The following is a 21,857-nucleotide window of genomic DNA, read 5'->3' on the forward strand; positions in this document are numbered from 1 at the left end:
CATCAATATCCAACTCGGCCGCAATTGCTGCTTTGAGATTAGAAAACGAAATTGAATCTCCAACAACGATTCCATCAATTTTGTAACTTTCATACTGCAATTCGTTCACCCAAATTCCGGAATGTCTCATCAAAATCGAAGTATTCATCTTCAAAAACCAACTGCGACAACAATAAAATTTCGCTAGCTCCAATTTTAACAGACGGTTTAAAAAAATTGTTTTCAAAAAAAGTGATATGATCTTTGATTTTCAAATTTTGAAATTAATATCCAATTAAGTGCTAATTTAATGCTTATTAATGATCTGTTACCACAAATTAAGCTGTTTTAGTAACAACATTAAATTTACCGTTTTTATCCCCTATTTTTTCTTAACAGTTTAAGTTACCATGTATCATTTACCATGTATCACTACAGTCTAAAGTATCACGACTCAACAAATTTAAGGGATTTTTTGTAATTACTAAACTTGTCGGGACAGAATGTAATTATTGAATTACACTATGGGATTCCTTAAATTTTTACTTTTAATTTTGGGGACCCCAACATCGGTTGAGAAGGCCCAAGACCACCCAACATTGGTATCAGAGCCCAGGTTGTCAACAAGTCTCAGCCCACCGGGAGGAACTGGGTTGTCGTTCTCTCCAGCCCAAGGCCCGATGTGTGAAGGGGGAGATGGTTGGGTTATCCCACATCGGAAGTGGAAGGGGCTGGTGGTCAATTTATAAGTGTGAGGGAAAGCCTCAACCTTTGAGCTAGCTTTTGGGGTGTGAGTTAGGCCTAAGACCTAATTTTACATGATATAACAATCTGATATAATAGAGTTAATTAAATTGAAGATATAACCTTTTTTATAAAGCCATGCTATATAGCTTAAATCTGATTATTATTAAACACACACACAAAGCTTACACACTGAGTACTTTTATCCTTTACTAGAAAGTTTTAGATTTGAGCTGTATGTGAATGGAGTAACTGTTTTTGGTAAGGAATGGTTTATCCAATTAATATATCGGCCCCGGATACTAAACATTTGATGAAAAACTAAAAAAATAACGTTCATGACAACTCAATGCACAAAATATTCTGTATTCATGTATGATCAAGGAAAGCGTTGCATCTCATGGATACAAAATTTTAAATTTTGAATTCGACCATGCATGAGCAGGTGAAAGCAGCTAGGACTCATAAATTGTGAAGTTGAATTAGGAAGAGGGGAACTAGTTTAAAGGCAGTTGACCAGGATTATTGTCCTGAGTTTCATTCAAAAAAATACTTTCCCCAGGCGCACGGCACAGACAAATGGTACAACTTTTTCCTCAATCGTCTCCTTCTCCTGCTAATATAATTTTATTATTTTCTTCCATATACTCTCTATATATTTACATAAATTGCAAGTAAAGATATGCATTATATAGTATATAGAATATACATACATACTTTATACTTATTAATAGTGTGAGCATATTACAGGTGGTAGTTGAGTGCTTCCAAATTCCAAAGCATGTGCTCTTTACCCACACTGACGTGCTCAGGCTAGTTTCCAGAAGGGCCATGTCTTCTCACTATTTTTTGGCATTATTATTTGGGTGTCTATTTACTTCAGGCTCCGCTTGGTACTGTTATTTTAATGATGAATATTGTTGTTATAGACAAGAATTATCCTATTATATACAGACAGGTAAAATATATTATTAAAAGATTGGTTTTAAGGAAAACTTGTTTCTTATAACAAAATGTACTTATAAGATCGGTGTTATATAAAGAGATATGATGACTGTATCTTACATATGTATAATTTTGAATATCCATAATTGAATTTCTACACTCGTTAGTGTATCAGGTGATGGATTCTTTTATTACTCTCTCCGTTTCAAAAAAAAATGTTTCTATTTCCTTTTTAGTTTGTTTCAAAAAGAATGATCCTTTTTCTTTTTTGGCAACACTTTAACTTTAACTTTCCACGTGACATGTTTATGACCACAAGATTAAAGGGCATTTGGTACATTTGACATAACTTTTAATTTAGAACCATAAGAATTTTTTTTTTTTTTAAACTTTGTTCCAAGTCAAACTAGGTCAACCTTTTTAAAACGGAAGCAGTATTATTTCAAAAAATATTGTACAATATACTAGTTCCGAGTGGATTTCAATTTTCGCACATGCATACACTAATATTTTTCTCCCTATCAAACACACTCATGGTCAAATCTCTCCGTCAAAAGAATTCTCTATCCTTATATTAATCGCTATTCTGTCGAACGGTAAATTTGACTATAGGAATGTATTCAACAAAATATATACGATTAGCACAATTCTAACACTACCACAAATAAGGGGTATCTCTACTACATATCATATAGCTAGGCTCCCTCTCTCATTTTCCATTATTCAACTTATAACATCATAGATTCATAGGGTCGAAATCACACGATGTCATGTTGTTGAAACTAACAATTATAAACCTTAAAGGCATAAACGACGACAAATCATAAAACAAATAAAATTTTAATAGGATTTGACAAATTAGCTTATACTATATGAGAAAACTAATATAATAACTATCAAGAAAATAATATTTTACACATAAGGGGGTCTACATTATATTATATAATTAACTCGACATAGTCATAAAATTCATGAACTCCAGATCTTGAATTTGTTTTTTATTAGAATTTAGAATGACCCTGAGTTAGGAAGGAGGAGGTTCAGTGCGGATCAAGTATTGTACTTGGACGATGTTTTATTAATACTTACATGAGTTGGTTTGTTTGGTGGAGACTAAGCCCATCGAGTGATCGAAAAGACAAATAAACAAGGGACGTTCGACATATAGGGAGACCAACAGTAGGCAGTGTATGAAAAAGTGTTTAATAACTCCAGAAGTTGTAGTAACTTCTAAGCACCATGCCTTACAAGTTTAGGGGTAAAAACATACTTAAAATATAGCAAAAAGAGAAATAAACTATCTGACCAAATACTATTTCACAACTTTGACCGTTGCGGTATGAAGTTTAAAAGTCAAATGCCACTCTTAGGTGCATTTGGTATAGAGATAAATATTTTTAATCTTTTCTTATGTTTGTTGATTTCAATATATCTTGTTAAGGAAGCCATGTTTCTTAAAAATAATGAGATGACTTTGCTATTAAAAATTGTTTCTTAAAAATAATGAGATGACTTTGCTAGTAAAAATTGAGAAAGTAAGTTCTATAACTTACATTTTAAGCTCATTATTTTATCTTTACCCCTTGACCATCTCACATCCTACCTCCCACAAATTCTCAATCCCCACTACATATTCAATTTCATTGTCATAATATTTTGCTGGGGCACATATAAACATATTTGGAACGATATTTTTCTCTTATCTATCAGAGTTCAGACACTAGAATTGAGTTATAATATTCTTATATGTTTTTCAATAATCATATCATCCTGAGTTAATTTTTAAAATTGAGTTAAATTTAAAAATCATATCTTCATGCCCCTTATTGAATCTACTCAAGAGTTATTCTAATTAATTATTGAGCCATGTACTCCCTTTGTTCAATAATTGTTGTCTACTATACTATTTTGAAATGTTCAATATCAATATTTATTCACTTTATAAGATTAATAAAAAAATTTATTCTTAGTTCATAATTTACTCTTATCATTAATTTTAATTATTTCTCTATAAAATTTTTACATTGTATTTATTTTATTTAAAAGACAATATAATAAAATTACCATTATAATTTCTTAAAAGTGCCGAGTATTATTAGACAGAAAGTACTACCAAATAATTATACCAACAAAAATAAAATCAAACCATTTACTCTGGATTTCTTGGGTAAAACTAAAGAAACAATTTTTTTACGGTAATTGCATTTTACTTAAAAAAGAAAAAAATGACACCAGGTGGAGAGGTTTTGGCTTTTAAATAGGTGGGTCTCCAGTACAGATCTGTGCTTTACACCATCAAGACAAGTAGGACCTTTTTGTGTCGGTTCTTAGAAGCCCCAAAAGGATTATAAAAAAAAAAAGGTAAAAAATATACTTAGAAGAAAAAGTCGTTTACTTAAAAAAATAAGTACTTAACAAGGTCCAGAGAATTTGACTTCATTAAGCACTTCATTATCTCTCTTAATCTATAGAGTTGGTACTAATTTTTTATTTTTTATTTTTTATTTTAATATAAAGTTCAAACCAAGAGTCAAATTGAGCTGTCATTATTCTGCACCTCCACATAAGCCTAAGGTAAAAGGCAGTTAAGCCATCTGTGTCATCCTCTTAAACAATCCATTCAGAATTTGGTCTTTTTCTCTGTATTCACTTAAACTTTTCCACTAAAACAAATCACCGATAAATTGGTACAATGGTACAGCACCAGTGACGTACCATTCCAGCAATAACTAGGATTTTTCCTAAAGAAATTTCTCTGTAATAGTGACAAAAAAGGAACACTTTTGAAAAATGAAAAGTTAGCACAAAATGGACCCCCCTTTTGACCCAAACAGTTCAGTCTGCACACGAGTTGAGTTTATTTTAGTCATAAAAATCCCAAGAACCAGACAAAGATTTCGATTCCCGCGCTTGGTTTAGTTTAAGAGTTAAACAGTTTGATAAACTCATTGTCTCCTTTCTGTTTTTGTCTAATACATGAATCTTAAGTAGATTATTATAATACTAAAATACAAAAAAATGCAGGATTAGTATGATGAAGCATGCTAAAACTGTATATAATGGTTGGTCATTATCCACAGTAAACCTACCTTTCTTTCATTATTTAGTGGGATTAAGCCCGCGGCTCGACGGTGGGGGTGGTGCTCTATGTGTTGAAAATGAAAAAGAGTTTACTGTAGAGCAAAATAATAGTTAAATTTTCCATTTTGTCAGATAAGATAATTTAGAAGAGTAGAGGTGGAAACGGATTGTCTACTTTAAAAGAATAGAGGCAAATATATCGATAGATTTTTCCAGCAAATGAAGGTCACGAAGATGAAGAGGTTATACTAAGTTTAGGAACAAGTGATCAAGGAATTGAAGTCTTTACTTCTGGCTAATTGTAGCTTATGGACGGTTTTAGTATTTTTCCAACAACATATAAAATGTAGTTTCATGAGATTTTAAAAGAATATATGCTGACCTTATACCTATCTCAAAAATAGAAAGATTGTTTCGATAGACCGCGAGATATTTGGTATTTTCTAATGTTACAAAAAGGACAAGATAAGATAATTTAGTAGAGAACCTGATACAGTTGTTGCCTCAATATCTAAGATACTTCAATTAGAATCACTGCTTATGTAATTTAAGATTCAGACTTTGACATGGTATAACCAACTACAGCTGAAGAATAAGATCTAAGATGAGATCTAAATATTGTAAAAACTAAATTGAATCTTAATTCTTTACATTAAGTTTGTTTGAAAGACAGTATTTAACTTAGATATTGGGAAGATTTTTTATGTAGCTGATGCAACCATTAGATTTTGTAGTTGTTGTAATCCATCTTGATGATTGATTTCATATTTCTAAATTATGCAAGCAAGAGATGACTTTAAATCCAATTTTCACCCAATTAAATTTGTTAATTAAGGGAATATTTATTGATTTTCCTAATAAAGCTCCTAAAGATATGCAGGTACTCCCTCAGTTTTCTGTTTTAAGACCTTTCAAAGATTATCTAAACAGAGAGAGAAATAATTAGAGGAAGGATCGTGTAAGCTTCATCGTTATGTTAGGCTTTTTCTTTAACAATTTTTTAAATATGGCCGTTGACAAAAGAATGAGGGTATTCTCAACGCAAAATAATTCTGGCTATACTATTCTTATCTCCAACTACTAGTACAGCTTTTTTTGAGCAACCAACTTAAAAAAACAATAAAAAATATTATTCTAATTAGTTGTAATTCTAGCCTGCCTATTTAAGAACTACTCCTCGTGGATATGGAGTACATGACAGCAGTTTCTTCTCATTCTACAAGTCTTTTTCTCTCAACATCTCCTACCATTACTCTTCCACTTCTTCTTTTTGATAATAAAAACAATACATTTCTTTTTCCTTGAACAATTTCTCAGTCTCTTATCAAGCTATTGTATACCTGCCTGCAACATACATTTCCACTTATATAGGGGCACCTAATACATATTACCACTAAGATGATATCAGTTGGTATGTGCATTGGGGCTTTTCTGATTTTGATCATTATACATTGGGTTTACAACTGGAGGAATCCCAGATGCAATGGAAAACTCCCACCAGGTTCAATGGGCTGGCCATTACTCGGCGAGACCATTCAGTTCTTTACCCCAAATACAACATCAGATATTGCTCCCTTTGTGAAGGATAGGATGAAAAGGTGGTTAATGCAATCCACTCTTTTGGATTTTATATATTTTAGAGTAATAATACAAATTGACATTTACTGGACTTCATTTTACCATCCTAGTAATTACTTTTTGGCAATTTATTTCAGGTATGGGCCGATTTTCCGCACTAGCGTGGTGGGACGTCCTGTTATAGTATCTACAGACCCGGACCTAAATTACTTCATCTTTCAGCAAGAGGGACAGTCGTTTCAGAGCTGGTATCCAGATACATTCACTGAGATATTCGGAAGGCAAAATGTAGGTTCCTTGCATGGTTTCATGTACAAGTACTTGAAGAACATGGTACTAAACCTTTTTGGTTCTGAAAGTCTGAAAAAGATGCTGCCTGAGGTTGAAGAGGTGGCGAAAAATAAATTGAAGAGGTGGTCAGGTCAGACAAGTGTAGAGATGAAGGAAGCAACTGCCAATGTAAGTTAGCCAAAATTTCCCCTTCAGTAATAAAGGGGAGCCCGGTGCACAAAACTTCCACTATGCGCGAGATATAGGAAAGGACCAGACCATATTGGGTCATATATATTCAGCCTAACCTTGCTTTTCTGCAAGAGGCTATTTCCGCAGCTTGAGTCTGTGACCTCCTGTCACATGGCAGGAACTTTATTAGTTGCACCAAGGCTCCCCTTCAAAATTTCCCTTTAGTACTATATCATAAAGTTCTCAATTTTTAATCAGTTTATCTCCTGGTGTTTCTGCAGATGATATTTGATCTAACTGCCAAAAAGCTAATCAGCTATGATTCTGAGACCTCATCAGAAAATCTGCGGGAAAGTTTTGTAGCTTTTATACAGGGGTTGATTTCCTTTCCCATAGACATTCCCGGAACAGCCTTCCACAAGTGCTTGCAGGTACTAATACTAATATTTAAACTTAGCCATCTGGTACAAGAATGAAGTTCTACGAAGTTCAGTTAAATGGTGTGCCCATATACTTGTTAAAGTGATGAACTGACTCTAGAGGTGATCATCAGGGAAGAAAGAAGGCAATGAAGATGCTAAAGACAATGCTAGAGGAAAGAAGAGCAAAGCCTAGGAAGGAAGGAACTGATTTCTTTGATTATGTCCTAGAAGAACTTCAAAAGAATGACACAATCCTCACAGAGGCAATAGCTTTGGATTTGATGTTTGTACTGCTCTTTGCAAGCTTCGAGACCACCTCTCTGGCTATAACTTTAGCCACTAAATTTCTTCACGATCATCCTTTGGCTTTAAAAGAATTAACAGTAAGTGTGACTAATCTTCTCCTAACTTATCAACCTCATTATATGCCAGAGTTAACGGGTACATTATGCCTTTCAGGAGGAACATGAGGCAATAATTAGAAGCAGGGAAAATCCAGCTTCTGGACTTACATGGAAAGAATATAAATCAATGAAATTTACATTCCAGGTATTTCAATTAAAACTGATTTTCCATTTTTAGTATTCTTAGTAACCAGCACTAAGAACATTCTTCACTAATACTGGATGTGTAGGTTATTAATGAAACAGTCAGACTGGCAAATATTGTTCCTGCTATTTTCCGGAAAACACTAAGAGATATCAACTTCAAAGGTATATGATTAAAAATCTTTACCACCATCTTCTTTTGAATAAGGCTTCAGATTTACTCATAGAAACATACCTTAATATTATACTTATCTGATGCAGGGTATACCATTCCAGCTGGTTGGGCGGTTATGGTTTGTCCTCCAGCTGTACACTTAAACCCTGCCAAATATCAAGATCCCCTTGACTTTAATCCATGGAGATGGGAGGTGAGAGCCTTTCATAATTTATTCATTGTACTATTTTTGCACTACACTAAAGGTTAGAGAAAATGAAAGTGGTTGTGTGTTATCATAGTGATTTTCTCAACTCCACTATGAAATATTCATGGAATACAGGGAGTAGAAATAAATGGAGCAACTCGAAATTTCATGGCTTTTGGTGGTGGTATGAGATTTTGCGTTGGTACAGATTTCACTAAAGTACAGATGGCTGTCTTTCTCCACTCCCTCGTGACCAAATACAGGTAGGAACATAACTTGCATTAATATCTTTGAGAAAGGAAGAGAGGAAGCTAATCAGTTATAAATTATAACTGGTAATAACTGTCAGGTGGCAAACAATTGGAGGAGGAAACACAGTGCGGACTCCTGGTTTACAGTTTCCCAACGGTTACCACGTTAGGATCTCGGAAAAAGATGAGAAGATTCTATAGCCAACACATGGTAGATGGGATAGTCAGAAAAAGAGGCTGAAGGCAATACCAGGAATTCAAACTTACCCGGATATTCTCAAAGCAGCAGAAGATATTGCCGCTGAAAGAATGCTGGGACAAAGAAAGAAAAAACTCAGCAAATTAGTCTGGGGAAATTTTGCAAAAATTTACTGATATGACGCCTATATATATATTTTATTTCTTATTTTATGATTTAAATACAAAGTGTAGTTGTTGTTGAAGAAGGAAAAAAAAAAGTGTGTAAAGTCAATACATGGTACAGTTTTGAATGAAGAAGTCCTACTAGAATCAGAGAGTTCATTTTTCCAGCTCCTCCATATTTCAGAACCCTGCTCTCCCTGCAAAATATCCCTGGAACATTTAGTTTGTAAGTTACGAGAGGTCAAAAGCACATTATAAAGAAGAAAAAACAAATTTAACATCTTCTGTACATGAGATAGCTGCAAGGCTCTGACAATCACTGTCAACCAGCTTTAGTCATTCTTTCCACTTGCTTTGCCTCTTATGATGTGGGTCATTTAAGATCGGATGTTTGTGCCTTAGATATTCCTCTAGATTTTCATCACCTCTCTTCTTGTTTATGATAGGTCCTCCCAAGGTTTCTCTCTCATTTATTCGTCTGTGATGTCTCATGTGGTCGTCCTCCCCCTTCTTTGAATGATGTGGCTTTGTGATACCTGAGCTCTTGGTTTTTCCATGTTTATGCTTATCCTTGTGCACATGATGAAGGTAGTAATGATAATCAGCTTCTCCCAAAAGATTCTCGCGTGGGTCATTCTGAAACCTTGTGTGCCTTCTATTATGCTTATGATGCCTTGGCTCATTCTTATGACTTCTTCTCTTATGATGATTTCCTAATGGGTCAGCATCGTAACTGTGCTTCCTACGACTCATATGTTTATCTTCAGTAATTGAAAAATGATCCTCCCACCAGTCATACAGAGGATCAAAAAGACCTTTCTGGTGAAGAAGCCATAGTAGTACAATCACTGCAAGTCATAATAGTAACATACCATCAAATATTTGTCTTCTTTCAACTTCTAAAATGTAATCTACAAAACGTTATGTAAGCAAGAAACCTGTTGGAATTATTGCCAAGAACAGACAAAACATCACCACCCAACTGATGCAGATGTTCTGTATATGGCAGCTGAAGTCGAAGAATCCATAGCACTTCATTCTGTCCACAGAAAGATTCAGAGTTGCATAATCCAATTGAAAACAAATTAGACATAACCACTTTCTCTCAGGAAATAGACAGGACTTGGTCTTACTTTCAACAAAATCTAACATCTACATCAGACATCAGCAAACTAAAATAAATACTAACAAATTAATGTAAAAATTCATGCAAGTATATCTCCTCAACATGAGATCATAATTATCAGCATTCTGTTACATAAGAGAAATAATATCCTTAGGATGATAGAAAAATCTTGATGATATATTTCAAGCATTCGACGTGATGGAAACAGCCAATTTCCTAATCAGAGTAGGACCAATTTGCAAGAGAGAATTCAAAGTCTAGAAAAAGAGATGCATCAATTTCTCAAATAGAACTTCAATTGGTACCTCTATGCTTGACACATTTCCTCGGGAATAAATAAAAAATTATCAGGTTTGATCCAGAAAGCCGAGGCAATATCTGAAGCACATGCCACATCATAATGTAGAAAGAACTGATAACTGAATCCAAGTAGCTATTTCAGTTCAGTTTGAAAAAATAATAATATTGCAGTCTCCTATATTCAAATTTATACACTACCACCAATCTTTATAGTTAATATATATGTAAAAGATTAATATTCATTAGTTAACAAATAATTGTTGACAAAAGCTAATCAATTTTTTGTCAAAAGAAAATTATTTCGACAGTTAACACGAAAATTGAATTTATTTGATAGGAATGCTTAAATAACAACAACGAATCCAGTGTAATACCACAAGTAGGGTCTAGGAGAGGGTGGTGTGTAACTGGATCTTACCCCTACCTTGTGAGGTAGAGAGACTGTTTCTAAATAGATCCTCGGTTCAAGTAAAACATATCAGAGCAGGTTTGGAAAGGAAATACAGCAGTGAAGAAGCCATTTTGAAAAGGAAAAAAAAATCAACAAGATCAACATAGGAATCCTTAAACATTATTCAAAAACCTTAAGTGATGTAATAAATCTTTAAATTCCCCATAATCATGGTTAAGCAGAGACCAATGTAAGACAGCCAGAAACTTAACATTGAGGGTATATCAATTCAAAGATGTCTCAAACTCCTACCTAGAGCACTCAAGTGTACATAACCTTACTGAAACTCAATTAGGAGAATGTAACTAGAGTGAAACTCAACTGAAAACACTGCAATTGACATAAAAGTCTTCCAAGAGTCTTATCTATATCTATATCTATATCTATATCTATATATATATATATTCATTGGTGATCATTTGAGTACCTGCAGCTTTTCCCAGTTAGAAAATCTGTCAAATTCTTCCACGTCTTTTTCCATAAATCCTCAATGCTCCCAAAGTAACCATTGATGTTTGTCTTAGGAGGTTGAAACGGAATCTACAATAATAAGATGACATGTGATCAGTGATACGAATAAGGGTGAGTGCATGACATTACATATTTTACCTGACAGCCTTACAAACGATGTTTCTGAAGAATGGTTGAGAAAGTTAGATCCTAGAGAGATCGTCTTAGGATAATCTAATGGCAAAAGGGATGCGTAGGTGGATAAAAGGAAAGCATATTCTCAAAAGCTAGTTTCACTATAGATTAAATGGGATCCAACAAAGCTATTCTTACAGGGAGATAGACTGAAACTTCACCGGAGCCTGGAAGGTAATACTGATGGGGTAGTAGCAGTTTTTGAAAGTGCAGTTATTTACTACAATCAGGCAAGAAGAGGAAAAAATAAGATCTATTCCTTTTCCTCTACGCTTTTTGCAAACTTAAGTCCGCTAAGTTTCAACGTATGACAAGCAGAAACCAAAACTGTTTCCAGGTTGACAACTATACGGATTACAGAACAATGCAAAGATCATTACAACTGGAGAGGAGTATAACAGGGTGCTAAAAAAATGCTTCAATCTCAACATACATTTGAAATCTTATAGTCCTGTAGAAAAGAAGCACATATTGCCACTCTCTTTATACTAGCATCTGGCCTCTCAACAAACTAGTCATCCAAAGTGCAAAGATTTTAACACCACTGCTAGCCCAACTCCAAACTTGTGCATATAACAACTTTGAAAACATAGTACCTTCTCTCTTCAAGACTTCGCTCAGACTGGCCCCCATGTCAGACTACTAACTTCAACTATCATAGGTCTAAATCTGTAAACTACGCAGGAAGAGAGTAGCTTTCGTGATCTGTCCGCTCCACTTTGTTGAAAACATGATTAAATAAATATTAGCGTGCTCTCACTAATAGCTTAAGATTTTTGATGAGATGGTCACACATTTCAACATGGTGCAAGAGCAGGTTGAGGTCTTGGCTTTGAGTCTCACCACCACCCATTATTAAAAAAAAAAACTTCCACATGCTTGGACCATGAAAAAAACACAAGCCGCTTGTGAGGGATTTTGTTGGAAGACAAAATTAAATAAATAAAAGTGTACTCTCTCAAACAACTTAAGCTTTTAGATGAGATGATCACATTTCAACACACTCTCCCATCATGTAGCCCAGTATTCGTTGTTATTTTTCCTTTTTTTTATATTGCTAGAAAACATTATGCACACAGTGTATACCAAAATTCCCAACATAAACTACAGCTGACCTGTGACCCATTATCAAGAACAGTAGCTTTGGTTGTAAATTGACACTCTGCCCGATCAACTTCATTAAAATCTGAGTCCTTCAGTATGGCTGCAACAAAGAGTAAACATAGAAAATTTGGCATCTTCGGAATCGTCACCAACATTTCATTTCATGCCCTCCATATTAATATATTACCTGAACAGACATACTTTGCAGCTTGATCACTTGCTGGGTACAACTTGAATGCCCGAGTCATGACTTCATTTGGCTTCATTATATAAAACTGTTCCTGCAGCACCATAACGTTTACTTAAGTTATTTCTTCTTCTGAACGTATCATGACTTTGTATCATATATCAGAGGTTGAGTAATGATGACCTCCATTTGGCTGACACCGGCTGAGCAATCGAACTGCATGATAGGAAGGTCAATTACAAGAGTTTCACTTATTACTTAAACGGATCAATGAAATATATTTATGCCTCTACAAAAACTGCAAATTGACCGACTAAAATTAGAGTTAAGTCGACAGCCTTACGATACTTTTTTCAAGCTTATGTATTTCAGACATCTATGTTGTTTTCTAGAATTACCAAAAGTTGATATATCAAAGCAAAGATAAATCAAGATAATGCTACAATGATGTAGCATGACTAATTTTTGGACTCCTTCACGTTTTTTCTTCCTTTTTACTTTTGTGGATTGCAGAGGTGGGGGTGATCTATGGAGCGGATCAGAGAGGACAGGGCCCATCCAGAGCCAAAGCATGCTGTAGGCCTCAAAGTTGAACTGAGGGAGGACTCGTCCAGGGGCCAAAGCATCCTACAGGCCTCAAAGTACTTTAGACGTACAGGTTATCCACCATAGGGGATGACAAAGACCTTTCAAGAATCAATCCGTACTAACTGAGCCAACTCATTTTGGTTGGTAGCTTAATTCTGGGATGTGAATATGGAAGTTTATCCTTTTAGAAAGCATAGCAGAACATTAAACTGATTAGCTGATAACATACATATTTTAACTGTCTAAGCATAATGTAGTTGTTTACCGTGAGGCTATAGGATGCTTCCACTTCACCTATATTTTTTGTTGTAATTGTTGCTGTTCCAAATTGAGTCAGAGCTTCAAAAGTTGGAATTGTAATGCTGAGAATTTTCCCAGGGCTCCTGCATAAAAGGACCAAATCAATCTTACAAATGTTCAGTCAATGCTCATAGTCAGTTCAAATTAATCTATACAGATGAAGAAGTTTTTGTTTTGATGTTTTAACGTTTCAGTGTTTTGATATTTTAACTCCATTCACATATTACCCTCATACTTCTAAAAATGTTCTTAATCCTAGAAGGGACCACTTTTCTCTTTATTTTCCTATTAGTTGATAATGTTTGCTGGTCATTAAAAGTTTGATGCACTATGCTTTTTAAATTATTATAATATAATTTGGAAAGTAGTTGGCATTCTTAATAAAGGAACATTGTTTTATTTAAGCAACATAAATATAGGAGCAAAGGTAGAGAGACAAATAGTCATATACAAAAAAATACAACAAAGCTGAATAATCTCCGTAACATGATTTTAAAAATTCTAGAGTTTCTTTAATAATAATAAATGCAGAGACAAAAATTTGAAATTAACAAACAACGTAACTTACTCAAAAGAGAAATTTATCCTTCTCCTGAAAATTAAGTCAGAACTCTAAAGCATCAAATGTGTTCTCAAATGGTTGATTATCAAATCCTTCCTATATTTATTTGACAGGAAAAGTATCAAAAGTTAATTGTTAAGATTACTTTTTGTGGACTATATAATATTCAAACCAGTTTAAATGTTGATGAAGAAGCACTAAGGAATTGGTCTTGAATCAACTTAGGACAGTAAAGGGCATTCATATGTTGATCTTTGTTATTTCAAGCTCAATCTGGAGGAGATATAAATCAGCCATCAAATTTGCTCACATTCTTCACATAAAGGGGAACATGGACGAAAACTATGTCAAGAAGAATAACAAGGACAATGCACTAACACCAAATAAGGTGACTGACCTTTGATACACATATTCTATATCATCTGCATTCAGTTCTATCAACAGATTTGTGTTCAGGACTTCTGTAATTCCAATAGAGAATGCATGACTTCCTGCATTCTGCAGATACTTGTAAATTACAAGCACAAGCAAAAGACATATGTGCAAACACAAAATATAAACCTGAAACGTAACTGGGTGCTGGTTAATTCTTTCAAACCTTCCTTGCACGCAATATAGCGGCACCTGATTTCGACTGATTCTATTCTGGTCAGCCTGCAAGATAAATTAGTCAAGGTCAAGGCCGAAACATTATAAAATTGCTTCTAAGGTCTATTTGAACTTCAGCGCAGCCAAACCACAGGTTCCCCCATGTTATGTATATCCATGTTTTTAGTAAAAAATATTGAAGAAACAGCCACATAAACACTTGACACGCTTTACCTTTAGTTGCTGATTCTCAATTGGTATTTTTAATTAAATACGATAATTTATACGAGCCAATGGAATTGTAGAAATGTTGGAGAAAATGTCTTCAAACACTAGCAACAAAAGAAAAACAGAAGACATGGGCAGTACAAGCCCCCAAAGATATATGAACATATGACAAGCCATTACAGAAATCTGAAAACAAGATGTCTCTTCATACAGTTTAGACAGATTTATGAGAAACAGAAAAGACCATCATTCTAGAAAAAATGTTGTAGCAGTAAGAAAATATGGAACAGAAATTACTTAAAGGAAACAAAGATGAACCAAGTGTTGTGAATTACGAGACATGTAAGATCTTATAACAGAAAAAGAGCATAGTTTAAGTATTAGGTGTTTAATATTTACTGACATCCCAAAAATTCCATAGTTGGTTGTGCAGGCAACTCCAAAATGGTGCAGAGCAAAAATCTGGCTGTGCATTGAAAGCATCGTAACCTACACCAATTTTGTTACATTCAACACCGTCTAATGTAAACCTCACTCTCTCGAGTAGCATCCACATGGAAAAATTGCTCCCTAGATTTTGTGGTTGACCTGGGCCACCCTTCAGCAAAAGGGATACAAAACATCTTAGTATCACAAATGACAAGACTACCGAAGAATGACAAACAAAAGTTCCATCAGAAATGAAAAACTGATTCCAGTGAGTACATGGAAATGCTTGCATAATCAAAGAAAGACACATGGACAAAAGTTCCACATAAGCAATTGCATCTATGATAAAACAATAAGCATTATTCTTTTCTGTTCTTTTTAATTTTAATATGCAGTTTGCATTATTCCTTTGTCCTCAAGAATTAAATTTGCACTATGCATCAATTTAAGGAGTGGTTTCCAGCATAGCATATCATCAGTGATTAATATCAGGTAATATAGCTACCAGAATAAAGGGAGAATTAAGAATGGAACTCCACAGTCTAGCCGATAACTCTAGAATTAAATTTGGTTCACCATCATTAGCTACTTCTTTGCTGTAAAACTATTCAAAAAGGTGCATATCAATTTTGTATCTACATGAGATCTATATAAAATCTCAAAGCTGTTGAAGAGTTCCGGTGTAAAATGAGTGACAAGAACTACCTGTCTAGGTATGACAAGGTATAGGTCATCAAACGACGGAATATCAGTGTATCCAACATAATCTCCGATCAGATTCACCCGCAGAAACTTATCACTGGATGTAGCAGTTCTATTGTCCGGACCAACAGTCACTTCCTGCCACCAAATATTAGCGCAATGAAACTATGACACTTATACCCTTCATGCAAAAATGAATGGAATATTATCATTCCACAAAAAAATTAAGGCACTGTTGATTTTAATCTAGGTTCTGCTATATTCATCCTTGCAATCATTATCACTCATCATGAACATCACCAAAAGTATTTGGCTTGACAGCATATCTCATTATATTATAATTTGTATTCATAATTTTGTAAGAAGCTGGAATAAAACAACTTTCCATCCCAAAAACTATATAGTGTCACACAAATGAGACGTGGGGGGGTATGAAATAGTAGATACTAACACGGAGAAGAAATGGTGAAAGGTGAACTTAAGAAAAATTCCATGTCTCTAGCTGATTTTTTGGAGCTAAAACCCAGAATGATAGATATATAACTAAGTAGTTGTACATGCAGATGTGTAAAGGGGATAAAGGCAGTGCTGAAGACTAGCAAAGGAACACTGATTTGCGAAGATGGTCTTTATCCAGTTCATGCTGCTGGCTTCCTTATCTAAAATAGTTATTATGCATAAATCAACAAATTAGGCCTCACTACCAAACAATGTTGGCGAGTTTACTAGTCAAATTCTGAAGACGCGATCCAGCATACAAGACACCACCACACATTAGACAAAATAGACAAAATAAAAAGGAAATGAGTGCTGTATGCTGAGAAATTATATCTGAATCAGGCACCAAATATGCACCAAGGAACACACAATAAATACTGGAAAAGATTTCAAGAGAAAATACCGAATTCTGAGATTGTTTCTTAACGTCAATTCGAATGCTAAATCCAACTGAGCGCTGCCCAATGCCAAATACATGGAACCTAAATGTAGAGAGAACTGTTGCAGCATTAACTAAATATTATCCATCAATATATGATTGCATAAAGATGGTAGCAATAAGATTGAATTGATGGTAGAGAATAAAAAGGTATAGGAACTGAAATATTAGAAAAGCCATGTCAAAACAGCATCTTGTGGAAACAATTTTTATCCAGAAAACATAACCTTCAAAAGTAATGTATCTCAAATCTTAAAAAAATTTCAATACAGATTTCATTGACACAAACAACAGAAAATTATAAAGGCCTTACCAGTCATCTGGAAACCGTAGACAGTGAGCCGTGTTTTTCTTCCCTTTCGTCATCTTGTCAACTAAATCAAGAAACTATATGATTTAGGAAGCAATTTATTACAAACTCTCTAAACTGCAATGAAGAAAAATATTCTCTGAGAACTTAAGGGTAAACTTACAAAAGTTTCCACATGATGAAGGAACCCTTCGCTGATCCCCACACGGACAACAGGTAGGCTGAGAAGAAAAAAATAGAAGGATTATATCCAGTCCTCGGAGAAATCAGGAAAGGAAAATCTTCAATGTGAGAAAATACTATGAAGAGAAGACGACCTGCAGGTTATTAGTAAATAATGGTTTTCATTAACAAAACAAATCTTCATTTGCCTCTTCATAAGACTCACTAAATATAGTTTTAAATGGAAGGCTATAACTTACCTTTAAAAATTCAATTTGAAAGACAGCTCCTAGGTATCATGAGTGGCAACAAATTTCCGTAGAGATATAGTTATAGCAGTCATTAAGAAAGCATATGTCTCGCCCAGCCTAGATATCAGATAAGCTTGTCATCGATATGACAAGTTGAACTTGTCATCACCATACTGTAACAATTACTATACATCCTACTAGGATGGAAAACAATTAAGAATCTCAAATGTTACCTGAGTATTCTCAATAATGTGTCCATTCTCATCCCTCAGCCTATGGAAACAGATCAAATAGTTACTCAGCTGACACAAAAAATACTTTCAAAAAAGTTGAGATATTGCAAATATATATATATGTATATATATATATATAAAGACAGGAAACAACGGGAATATTTAGTCTAAACTTAGTATCTTAGCACCACACAAAACCAGAGGCAAATTAAAACTCAGGCCAGTAATCATTTCAAGATTATTTTTCCTGCATGATTGGTGGAAATTCAAAAAAAAAAAGAGTACTGAGATACATAGATGATAGTATTCTCTTTTTCGATCTGTATGAGTCTTTCTGGAACCTAATAACATAAATATATAGTGTTACAGACATGACAGTGGTAAGTCTGATCATATTAAATGAAAAAGGTAAGTCCGATCATATTAAATGGAAAAGGTATGTATCTGGAACACCATAGGGCATCCTTTGCAGCTTCAATAATCTCCTTTTGCATTCAAATTTTCCCATCAAATGAAGGTGTACATTTGGGAGGAGACAGGGTCCTCTAAGTCTGAAAAACATATCCTCTATACTTAAAGCTACTTAACTTATCATCCTATCTGTCTTCTGGATCTTGATTATTGATTATGTTACTGATATGATGGGAAGTCTATAAGTATGAAAACTCCTGCATTCTAAATCATGTGCTGTATTTTTATTTTTTTTGAATTAGCTAAACATAGAACATAAAAGTAACAAGATTTATCTCAAACATCAATTCACAATCATCAAATGATGCTAATCATCCATCTGGTTTTGGGGAACTGTTTTTATTTTAAATCAGGTGTACCAATTCCATTTTGTTTATACAAATATATCCAAAAGGGAATCTAAAAGGGTCAGTTGGATTGGAGACAAGTTTGCAGTTTATGCTACATAACACATATGCATAAGGGCTGATAAGAATAATGTTTTGAAGCAGTCATGGAGTAAGTTCTCACTCTCTCTTGAACAAGGAAAGGACATCCTAGCATTAGCTTCAATTGAACAAGCTTAACTCTAACAAAAAAAAGGTTATGGGCAGGTAAGAATAACGTTAGACAGTCATGGACTAAATCCTCGCTTTCTCCTTGAACAAGGGAAGGACAACATAGCATAAGCTTCAACTTAACAAGCTTAACTTGACAAATACGTGGTTGGCCGAAGTTGCTGTTCGTATTATTTATGGAGTGACAAACTAGAACTAAATTTATGTATTGTTTAACGCAGTGAAGTTCCAAGGAGCAGTATCCTCCTAGATACCTAGTTATTTATTTTTTTTCTTTTGGCTGTCTCTTTCATATTGCCTCAAGACTTTTTAGGAAGCCAGAAAATGAAACCAAATTAGACCAAGTCAAAGTTTATATTATATGAAACTCAATAGCAGAACTACCCCGATACTAGTGACTTAACCAAATTCAGCTATCATAACTACAGAAACAAAGTCTCTATTAAAAAGCAAAATTCCCTAAAGTAAGTCCAATTTGGAGAACACTATTAAATGAATCACCTCTCACAGATCTGCACAACATCTGCCCCTGCATCCGGTTGACACTTGCGTGTATTGACATAGAATTCTTGCGGTTTATAAGCAATATCCTACACGACAAAAGTCAATTGAACAGAGAGAAAACAATACCATGGATTTAATTCAAGTAAGGACAGACATGTTATATTTTCTATTGCTTTGCTTATAGACCTGTCTACTATCTGGTGGCCTAAACAAGTTGTTATACGAGACAAGAGTATAATCTTTGAGACAAAGTGTTATATGACAGTGACTCCAATGTCCATATACAAGCATTGTTCCACCATTCTAAGAAAATCAGACGAGCTGATTATTTTCCATAAGAGAAATGGAAATGTATGTGATAATACACACAGCAGTAGAGAAGCGTTCTCAGAAACAAGTTCCACCAGAAAACATGTGACATGCATTTGGAGGAATTACAGGGATCACATAGATGGAAAGATTGATTGGAAGTAGACATTGCTAAACAAAATCTACACAATGGATTTGTAATACACATACTACAATCAGGTTAGCATAAAGATGTAATCTAAGGGCCTCTGGCTTCAAGCATATAACTTAGTAAAGCTAAATAAATTATTCCAAAAACTCCAGCAAATTCTCGGAAGAACTAAATACTAATCAGATGCAATTCAGCAGCATTACTGAATGAAACAAACTTCCACTCACTTCTCCAAATAGCAAAACTTAAATATTCCATCGGTTCCAATTTATATGAAATGTTTCGTTTTGGAATGTTGCAAATTATTTGCCAAAAAATCACTAACAACATAAAAACATGATTGTTTTACAGCTTTCACAAATTCAATTCACTTAAATACTCAAGCCTACACGTTGATGCAACGTTTTCTCAATCAAGCTTAACATTACACCAATGACTTCAATATTTTGTTCCATAATCACCAAAAGTAAACTAAGATCAAACTAATATATTCCGATGGCGAATCAAACAGAGATTTTTTAAGACGTACTCGTATATATGTCAATTCATACAAAGCATATGCTGCTGATTTGTTAATGGTAATCACCGGCGGAACTCGAAGTGTTCGCATGTTACTGCTTGAGTTATCTTCCACTTCAACTATCTCTGCTATCAATGAAGCCTCATTTCCACTCTAAGTCACCGGAAAAACAAGGAACTCAAGCATCAAACTCACATAAACATGCAATTCGTTCATTACACCAGTCGATTGATAAATCAGAAGTTTCTAGAAGAAGTTAGAGAGATCAATTACCGAGTCACTGGGAACAGCCAAGTCGATGATGATCTTGTTCGTGCAATTTAGGCTATTCGAATCGGAAACTTTCTCGCATTTTTGAAGCTTCGATTTGGAGAGGATTTGTATAGCGGAAGCGTATTGGAGAAGAATGAACAGAGCGAAGAAGAGGAGGAGAACGAGCGGTTTCATTGTGGAATTTTGAAAAATTTTAGTGTGTGAATTGGTAATTTCAGTGAATTATATAGGGTAGTGGGCACGATTTTGGCGCGCCAATAACTGCACCTAAACGGTTGTGTTTTGCAGTTAAGTCCTCTAAGATTTCAGTAATTCTAAGGGTACCGTGAAAAGTTTTTTTTTTTTTTTGTAAATTCTAAATTAGTCTTTCTTAGAATTAGCTATTTTTAGTAGAAACTTATATAAATCCTATTAGTTTAGAAGTTTGTTACTTAGACGCGCTCTAGTTTATAATATCACGTTATACTTTCATATACATTCAGATACATGTATCTAAAGATATAAGCGGTCAGAATTAGATGTAATTTGTTTAAGACACATTGCATCCAAGTACATCCGCATGTGTTTGGGATACATAACAAATCTTACTCGCCTCCCTCGCTTCTTTTTATCTCACTGGTATACATGTATCTAGTGTAATTTGCATGTATATTGGATACATGACAAATATCCATCGTCCTTCCCTCATCTCGCTCTCCTATCTCCCTATTTAATGTATCCGATAGCAAAAAATACATGTATTCAAGTATATCTTCCTCAATATATGATAGGAAAATGTTAATATTTATAGTATGATACATAATATTTTAAAAATATAGATAATAATAATAATATTAATAGTGAAATATACCTAATTATGTAGTTTCTTTAATCATTGTGACAAGTAAACCAAGTATATGACAAAAAAAAGCACTAGTTAAATAATTTCTTCAACATAAAAAAATCTTACCATTTAGTTGGACTATTTCGGTATCTATAGGCTATAATTACATGTAAAATTTTTACATAAATCTCGGTAAGAGTTGATTACCTCATATTCTTATTCTTTTTTAAATTATAAAAATCTCTTAAATTTATAGAATCTCGAATATATCAGAAACTTACGAATATATAGCTCATATAGAAGAGATATATTCAAGAGAAGATAGAATCTATCAAAGCGGAGAGGAATTTTGAAAAAATTACCTACTCTATAAGTGTGAAGAGACATTATTTTTAATATGATAAACAAAGA

At 34.1% G+C, this 21,857-nt stretch overlaps 2 protein-coding genes across 3 annotated transcripts; one reads left to right on the plus strand and one right to left on the minus strand.

The window, feature by feature from the left end:
* The first annotated feature begins 5,767 nt into the window (after positions 1–5,767).
* LOC107027370 (cytochrome P450 87A3) lies at positions 5,768–8,596 on the plus strand. The gene is made up of 9 exons (XM_015228546.2): positions 5,768–6,347; positions 6,465–6,786; positions 7,071–7,220; positions 7,343–7,594; positions 7,671–7,760; positions 7,846–7,924; positions 8,021–8,127; positions 8,257–8,384; positions 8,471–8,596. The coding sequence occupies exons 1-9, from the start codon at positions 6,148–6,150 to the stop codon at positions 8,571–8,573; spliced, it is 1,431 nt and encodes a 476-aa protein (XP_015084032.1). The 5' UTR covers positions 5,768–6,147; the 3' UTR covers positions 8,574–8,596.
* Positions 8,597–8,756: 160 nt separating this feature from the next.
* LOC107027369 (protein HAPLESS 2) lies at positions 8,757–20,799 on the minus strand. Of its 2 annotated transcripts, none has more exons than XM_027918916.1 (19): positions 20,624–20,799; positions 20,360–20,503; positions 19,368–19,456; positions 17,839–17,878; positions 17,356–17,413; positions 17,196–17,256; positions 16,847–16,925; positions 15,949–16,083; positions 15,218–15,412; positions 14,572–14,652; positions 14,396–14,496; positions 13,402–13,519; positions 12,732–12,764; positions 12,549–12,642; positions 12,373–12,461; positions 11,040–11,152; positions 9,674–9,774; positions 9,026–9,583; positions 8,757–8,932 (listed from the first exon to the last, which is right to left on the minus strand). In XM_027918916.1, exons 1-18 carry the CDS (start codon positions 20,795–20,797, stop codon positions 9,072–9,074), a joined length of 2,217 nt encoding a protein of 738 aa, XP_027774717.1. In that variant the 5' UTR covers positions 20,798–20,799; the 3' UTR covers positions 8,757–8,932; positions 9,026–9,071. The 2 variants fall into 2 exon arrangements, with proteins under 2 accessions (XP_027774717.1, XP_015084031.1); XM_015228545.2 differs by having other exon boundaries at positions 8,757–8,945.
* Between the last annotated feature and the right edge of the window lie 1,058 nt (positions 20,800–21,857).

Source organism: Solanum pennellii, chromosome 8 (assembly GCF_001406875.1).
Source record: "Solanum pennellii chromosome 8, SPENNV200".
Lineage (NCBI taxonomy): Eukaryota > Viridiplantae > Streptophyta > Magnoliopsida > Solanales > Solanaceae > Solanum > Solanum pennellii.